At 37.6% G+C, this 8857-nt stretch overlaps 1 protein-coding gene across 1 annotated transcript; it reads right to left on the bottom strand.

Moving 5' to 3' along the window:
- Positions 1-740: 740 nt before the first annotated feature.
- LOC139944815 (transcription factor Sox-14-like) lies at positions 741-3831 on the bottom strand. Its single transcript, XM_071941928.1, has one exon. The coding sequence runs from the start codon at positions 3635-3637 to the stop codon at positions 2864-2866; it is 774 nt and encodes a 257-aa protein (XP_071798029.1). The 5' UTR covers positions 3638-3831; the 3' UTR covers positions 741-2863.
- Positions 3832-8857: the final 5026 nt, after the last annotated feature.

Below are 8857 nucleotides of genomic sequence, written 5' to 3'. Positions count from 1 at the left end.
AATGCACCCGCGCTCAAATAATCACAACACACCATTTTATGACTCAGTAATAAAAACCTAGTTTGCATTCCTGAACTTTTTTTGTAAAAGTGAGATAGCTGACTAATAAGTGAGTGTGACATTTCCAGTGTTTTTTTTTTCACAACTATTTGCAAAAGTATCCCAAGCGTATCTCCCCACTGTAAAATATGGAAAGCTTTGCTCCCTGCGGCAAAATGAAAATGTTGTTAACTTCTAAAGTAGGCATACACATAACTCCGATGTTCTTTTGTGTTAAGTCTTTTCAGTTATCTTATTAAAATGACACTTCCGGTGATCATATTTTATGAATTGGGCAGCATTGTCCTTTCCAATTATTCGTCATTGTTGCTCGTAGCATAGAGAGGTCCTTTCTCTAATAATCGAAACAATTAAATTATGAAAAACAAGTAGTAAATGACCCGACATATCGACCATAACAGAGTCTTTCTTTAAGTTCGAGAAAAACTCTGCAAGGGCTGAAACGTCAGGCCACTAACAATCTTGTTTGCATTGTTTTTATCTCTTTGGTTAGTTACAATTTGTGAAACAGAAAATGATATCGAGCCCCCTAACCAATATTGCACCTCCATGTTGGCAATGAAAATTTCCTCCACCAAATAAGAAGATAGAGTACTAAAAAACCGACTTCCCTAAAAATAAGCAAACTTAACTATTACCACAAATCACAATAAAGACAAAACATTTTGAAACCATAAAGCTTTAGCTTCTTTCGTGTTATATTTCTCATAAATCGTTTACCACTGCACAGGCAGTTGTAACAAACATTTTCAACATTGGTAACAAAAAATGTACATTAATTACAGATAGTAAACACCAAACAGTCAATTCTAAACAGGACCCATCTTCCAAAAAGAATAAAATGAGAAGTTGGTTTTGTTGTTGAACTTAAAAAAAAACCATGTGTTTACTTGGTAACATTTTGGACTGTAAAAATAAAGCTAGATAACATTATACACCAAAACTATTCCCACACCACAAACTATGAATTTTTAAAGAGTGTTTTGGGGCTACCAAATTTCACAACTGGAAAAAACTGTCAAAAAAAAAAATGACTGAAACAAAAATTTAAATTCAAGAAAAACAAATCTCTTACTGTTATTGCGTATTTTGTTACCTTATTTCTAATAAGAATTGTCACTTTTAAGTGTAAATAGTACACACTTGTAAGCTTGTCAAACCAAAGTTACACTTGTCAAACCACAAAAAAAACTAGTAAGTTTCTAGAGAATTTGAAATTGTAGGGTTAGATAGAGCGAAGGTTTTCTTTATGCCAAGAAGAATCTTAGTTCTGTCTCAAAACTCTGAGATTGTCTGTGTGAACTTATACAAGAAATGCCATATAAAAACAGAATTAGATATATAAATGAGTAAATTTAGCTCAAAATAGTAATATTTTGAGCAGTCCATTTGGTGAGTGAAGGTAGAAGTGTTAAACGAATTTAAATGACCTCAGAAATACCGAGGAAGTCTGCATAAACAGTCTTTAAAATGACCCTTAATTACAACAGGTCGAACTTTGTTAAATTTCCAAACTTAAACATCAAGAGATTTCAATATATATTTTTTTGTGTCAGCAAAACGACAGCTCCCCAAAAGGGGTTTGTGAATTAGAACTGTTCAAACATGTCATGAATTTATCAAGAAGTATCATCATTCAAGTAAAATGGATGTGACCAGGCCTGGTCAAACTGTATTCAAAATAAGAAATTCACCAACATTTTATACAATCTTATAACAAAATTATGCGTCTTTGCCTTTTTCAAATCTTCTTTCCACAATACAGAACCAACATAAAATTGTTGAAAATGTTATTGGTTGATAAAATTTGCTCCCATGTTTCAAGATCAAAGTTGACTTTTCCTCATCCAAGAACAATTTTGAATTTGTTACAAAACTTAGTAAACATTCTTTTGGACACAACCCAACTGTGCTAGCTCAAACACTGCGTAATTTAAATTCCACAAACAAAAAGTAGAACTGAATAATTTTTGAGTAATTTAGTACTTTGTTTTTACCCATATAATATTTCTACCAGGTAGAGAAAAACGTTTAGTCCACAAAGGAGAATACTTCCACCCTGGTTAAAAATATTCATCTTAAAACTTGCTAATATTGCTCATTTGAGACAAATAATTGTTTGTTTTCAACAAGTTTCGTGTTCATCTAAACCAGTTTTAGTTTTGTATGCAATTTTTGCCACGATTGGTATTTCAGAGAAAAGTATTAAATGAAACAAAATGAGTTCTTTCGCGCATCTTACACACCGTTTGTGCTATGATAGGCTAAGTTGTAAAATAAACATGGAAATAAGTTGCATACAAAACAAATAAACAGTGGATTAAACTTCAATCAGATAACACTATGTTTTTCCCAAGTATAGGATTTGAAAATAATAATTGTACAAAAGTTATAGTTGCTTTATCATTGTCAAAATCATCACACTCTAATTTAAACACTGTGTAGTATTATTTTGTGCTAAAACCTTTTACAATCACAATAACATGAATGAGGAATTTTGCAAAGAGCCGAAATAGCCCTGTGTTAAAACAGTTTATTTTAAACACCTGCCGAAAAATAAGTATAATATACATAGGGGATTCAATCTAGTCAGAGATTATATACAAACACAATTTTTTCACCCCTTGTCAAACTTTGTTCGCAGAGAAATAAACTCATGAAAGGTACTGTGTTTAATAATAGTACATCACTAGCAATGAAGCTAGCTCGTCATTTCGTACTGTCTTTAGTTCAGCAGAAAGCCATCGTAGAAGTCTCAGTTTTAAAAGGCTGTACAGAGTTTTGTTTAAGACGGCAGTTCGTCTTATATTGCAGCGGTGGGTCTCGTCGGTACGGGTACGGTGGGTCGAATGGCTGGATGGGGCACCCCGTAATGGGGCTCCATGTCCGGTTTGACTAAGATGTACGCAACCGGTCGTTGAATATCAGGACTCCCTGGCCATCCGTACGGCATCATATACTGAGATTGGTTGTGTACACTGTGAGCATGTGGAGGGATTGGACTGGTTGCGCCTGGAGGGATCTTTCCGAACGCACTCCCTGGTAGTGTTGGTGGGTACAGGTACGGCGACAGGTGCGAGGGGTATAGCGCCCCGGCTGCAGCGGCCATCTCAGCGGCTCGCATAGCCGGTGAAGAGTCGAGTTTGGAGCTGTGGTGATCGAGGATTGAGTAGGGGTGGGCGGACATGGCGGATGGTAGGTACTGTCTCATCTTCTCGGCTGTTATATCACTAGCTGATGTTGTAACTGGTCCGTAGGAACTTGTTGTGGGTATACACGGGATTGGGAAGGCATACCGGTCCTTCTTCATCATGTTTTTGGGCTTGCGTCGTGGGCGGTATTTGTAGTCCGGGTGCTCCTTCATGTGGAGGGCTCTTAGCCGTTTGGCCTCGTCGATGAACGGTCGTTTCTGCTCCTCGGAAAGTAACTTCCAGTCGGCACCGAGACGTTTGCTGATCTCGGAATTGTGCATCTTGGGGTTCTCCTGGGCCATCTTACGGCGCTGTCCTCTTGACCAGACCATGAAGGCGTTCATGGGCCGCTTGACATGTTCGTTAGCTTTGGTTATCCCATCCATAATTCTGCTGGATGTTCTTTCCCGGGAGACAGAAGTGTAAAACTACGACCAGCAAGAGATTCCTCCTTCAATATCAAGTCTCTTTTTCTTAGCGACAGTGCTCACTTGTATGTTTATGAAAATCCTGGAGCTCGCTGTATCGACAACCAGTTACTACGGTTTCTGTTCACCACTGATTACCGCTGGAGTTCTGAAAACTATTATGTACAATACAGCAACGGAATAGTGTATTACCATATCAGTGACATACACTACACACACAACACAAGTTCTCATTGGCATGACAGAGCGGTAAAGTTCAAAAGGACCAATTCGTCAAACGTGCGCACAGCTAACAAGATTGGTAGTTATGTGACAGAATGCGTATGAATTAATTATACATTGACCAATCCAAGTGCCTGTCAAAAAAGAGTGCGTGTTGTCCTATATTCCCCCTTGTCTGATTGGTTTGCTTGACACGTAACATAATTACGCGCATAAATGAATAATAATTAATGTGACTCCGCCCAACCTGTTGAAAAGCTGACTCCCCATTGGTTGATGTTTTAATAGCTACTTGTATCCTGTCAAACATGGCGACTGACGAAACATTTACGGGAGGATGTTCGTTTTCAATTATTGCTCATATTTTTGATGAGGTAAGTGATTTCATACAGTATTTTAACATGATCAACGTTAGTTAGTTGATTGTCTGCCCAAGCTGGCATTACAAATATTGTGAACCGTTTTGTAGGAACGATGTAAATAAGCCTTGTGTTTTGTGATGCTCGACCGGGAAAACGTGGGCTAGGGGTTGTGTACTGTTTTTGGCAGCTGTCATGTTGTCTGCTGACCAGCATGGAAACCTTGTGTGCACAGCAGAGCCATGGGCATGACGGGCTGTTATCGTGTTAAATGATTTCTTTTCCAAGAAATAAACCTAGAAATGCTCATATAAATATCGCGCTGTGAACTCTATACTTGTGTTGTTGAATTTTTGATTGAGGCAGTTTGGGGACAAGTCTTGCTTTTTAATGTTGAATTTTTTTATTTATGTGGCTACATCTACATTGGCAAAGTCCAATTTTACCTCCATGTTTGATTTTATTTTATTTTATTGCATACCTGTGATTCCAGAATGCATGTAAACTGAATATGCAGCTACAAGTAAATTACATTAGGCTTTTGCAATACTCTAGGCCTACATGTTTTTATAGTTGTAGTCAACGTAAAATTATTTATTTTTTCATTATTCTTTATTATTTTTCGATCTTTGGACAAAAACATTGAAAAATATTTGAAGAGGCGCAATACTTGAAGAGAAAATGTGTAGTCCGGCTTCGTACACTACGTCTGGGTACTTGATTGGTATGATGCCTACGTATAGAACTATGGTCACGGAGCAGACTGCACGCACTGTGGCTGCTGTGCAAGCAGACGGTCCATTCGGATTACCCTGCACGGTGAATCGCATTGTGGGCAAAGTCTGCCTCAATTGACGTCACAAAAGGGGTAGGCGGAGTCAGCCCCCAAACAACTTTATCTATTTTTTAAACATATAAATCGTGACAAACAATTACTAAAAAAATTGTTTTATTGTTCATTTAAGCATATACTCTTATGTTTAAAAAAAAGAATAATCTATTTCCAGGTGATTTTAAGGAATGATTTTGTTTATGGTCTAACTCCCAGGGTTTATTTATATTTTTATCAGTAAAGAAAATAAATTTATAAAATTTCAGTAGAAACATATAATATCTTTTTGGTTACTTGCATGGTTATGTCGCTCTGCCTTAGTTATAACAAAAAAAATCATCAAATTGTTGTCTCAAAACTCTCAAAGCGTGACACACGTACAAATTACTGTAAATTATGCAAGCATTGACATGGACTGATAAATACTGGTTGAAGATTTCCCCAAAGGGCAGTAGTTAAATATACCCTCAATATGAAGCGCATGGAGCCATCACAATTACTTCCCCTTTATTCAAGCTTTTATGTAATTAGTACACATTTTATATGACAAACAATAACCTTGTTTCCTACACAATTAAATGATGAATTGAATGTGGCCATCGGAAAAATATCCAAAACGCTTGTTTTACTGTTTTCCTCAAAATGCCCCACTTGTTTTTTAACGCAGTGGCCTTCCATCAGGTAGCTGTTTGAATAGAAGTAGTAAGTAATTCACAACGCAGACACAAAGAGCGCCGAGTGCTCTAGACTTCTGACAATGGAACTGTCAGGGCAGTCGTTTGATGGTCGTTATTTTAAACTAGGGCAGTCATCATTGACTTTGTTCGTATGACCTTATTCTTCCTACTTGACTTTTCTGCAATGCTCAACTTTTCAGCTATGCGGAAATTCATCAGAGTTGTGACAGGAGTGCCGCTTTTTAGTTTTTTAAATAAGGCGAGGGGTAATGTAGTGCTTTTATGAGGGATTACATATTTAGACTGACTTTCATACCGATGGATTTGGTCTCGTTCAGTCTCTGATGTCAGATACTTTGGTCACTGTGACGCTTGATCTAGATGTAAAGTCAAAGCAAATGATGAATAGTTTATTATCGGTCAAGACTTGCTGAGCCTGGTTAAACAAGTTTATGAACGTCTCTTGCAATCTGAAATCAGTTTAACTATTCAAGATGAGTTGCATCACCAAAAACCTTGCACTAAGTATTGCAAAATGTCAAATGAAGTTTGGTATTAGCAATCTTAAACCAGTTAGTTTGGCATGGCGCTGCCGTGTCATGGCCGAGCGGATAAGAGCACCAGACTCAAGCTTTTGTGTTTCTAATAATATTTATATCAGACATTCTTACAAAGCCCATAATGCAGGAGCATCTATAATGATAATACATTCCTTATCAATCAAAATTTTCTCAATGTAGTTTTTGTTCCACATCAGTTGAAATAACCCAAAGTAGCCCATTTGAGATTGGATACTTTAACCTCTGACCTTGATCTTTGACCTTCAAGGGGCTTCCCCATGGTCATCTCAGCAAGTATTTTAATGCTTAATCTAGCCATGTTTAGTTGTGAGGAATCCAGATTGGGTTCCTTAGCCAGCATTGTTTATCTCAGCTGGATCGCAGCAATCTCACCATGGGACCAGGGGAGTTCCTGTGGCGTCCGACATTCGCTCGGTGGATCTCCTGAAATTGTTGGTCAGAGTAGGAACATGGACAATTCAAAGGATCAATTCTGTCGTTTCTGAGAAGAATTTACTGTATAGAGTCTAGGAATGCGCCACATTACAATTTGAGGATGATGTTTCAAATGTGTGGCGCAGAGTGCTGCTGCATTTTTTTGTGGTGCTATATTTTGATTTTATTTTTGATAAAATAAAACACTTTCAAACAGTGAGGCCTGATAATTAACGGATTGCCTCCATGCCCCCTGGTCATTGCCTTGGTGCCCTTGAAATGCTTTAGTATAGTATTAACTACCAAGTTTCTTTAGGGTGCCCAAGGAGAAAATGCCCTGTGCCCTTGCCCTTTCAAAAACAGAGTCCAAAGCCTGAATAGGCATAATTCACATTATGCATGGTCGGGAAAAATCACGAATGGTATACACAAATTAAATGCTTTATTAATATTAATCTTTTAATACTAAAGACATGCACAAGATTCAATTAAGGGCTTTTCTCACTTTTGTGTCGCATTCAAAAACATTCTTGGGATGCTCAATTGCCTGTATGAGTCACCCCCAATCCAAGTCTTAAAAGAAGCAGCGTTGCATGGTCCGCTGTCTACAATTGCCTCCTCAAGACATTTCTTTTCTCATAACCATTCAACCCTGCTTCTTCTTCATTTCGTCTTCTCTTGGTCAGTCAATGGTTTGTTTTTGTATTGTTGTTTGTTTGTTCCCTTCCCCTTGTATGACACTCTCTTCTTTGTTTATTATCATATAAATATTTTAAATATAGTTTTATGGACATGCACAGTTAGCCCACCAGAAAGGCGTTGGCAGAAGCAGCCCCAGCCCCCTCCTTATTCACCTGCAACTATTGTAGCCGGGACGGCCTTTCCAGAGTGGGTCTCTACTACATGTATAGCCACTCAATGAAGTCCATGCTGTACAGCCCAGTGATCACCGTTGTACAACTGCATCATCTTTCGCGATGCTCAGATGTTACTTCAAATACTACTGTACAAACAAATAACTATAATTAGGGTCTCCTAGCATAATCTCCAAGTGTTAACATGCCTGTAGTAATTAGAAAAACATTGAGAATTAAAAATGCAAGGTTTTGATTTTGTGTTTTCTCCTCCTCTACCCAACCATATCCCCCTTGAACAATATTCCTCGGACTATAAATCCAATGATCTCGAACTATGACACATTGTATTGTAAGCAAGGTTATTGTACTTAACACTGGTTAATACTATCAGCCAAACTCTGAGTCTCTTTCATGGTGCACACGTTAATATTTGATTAGAGGCAGGTAGGGCCTTTGGAAGAAAAACGGGAATCCTGTTAGCGGATAGAATGGTGAGCCTGGGCCTTCAAAACACGCTAATCGCATCACGCCCGTGAAAACATAAAATCTTATTTGTGAGGAAGAGTTTTGAGCTGTGGGAATTATCTTGATTGGTATTCATTGAGTCTTATTATGATGGGGTCTGAGATACTAAATGCTGGCCACAGTCTTAAATAAGCTTAAAGAAGCAACTACAGGGCTTGAATTTTGGGCTTAAATTCACAAGACTGCAGGGCTTTAACTCAAAACCTTTACTGGGCCAGAGAATTTGTGACAAGACCGAGAGCAACGCTATCTACACAGTTTCACATTCAAGCACTAGGAACAGATTTGTCTCATCTTCTCTTATCTGTGACTACTTCATAAAACCTGTGAAGCAGATCTTAGGATCTCATTTCTGTGAAAACGAAATGTAATGATAATAACAAAAACCTTTCTTATATAGCGCTTTTTGCAAAAGGGATACAGAGCGCATGAACCGTTCCTACTAAGATAAAAACTAGCATCCTATATAACAGGATGCTAGTTTTTTTTAAAATTAATTGAATTCGAACTAAAAGAAAGTGTTATTTAGATTTTAAGAGAGTTTTTTCATTTTGGACACTGTCTCTGAAAAACCTTGAGTATTACATCAAAATTGTGATAAATAATCTGCTTCAGCACCCAGAAAGTAGCCATATCAAGTCACAGTTATTTGATTTTGCTTTTATCATTTATAATTGATTAAGGACAAAAAAAGGGTCTTTATAATAAATT

Source organism: Asterias amurensis, chromosome 12, assembly GCF_032118995.1.
Source record: "Asterias amurensis chromosome 12, ASM3211899v1".
NCBI classification, from domain to species: Eukaryota; Metazoa; Echinodermata; class Asteroidea; order Forcipulatida; family Asteriidae; genus Asterias; species Asterias amurensis.
The sequence above is the reverse complement of the archived record's forward strand: the minus strand, read 5'-3'. Positions and strand labels throughout refer to the sequence as shown.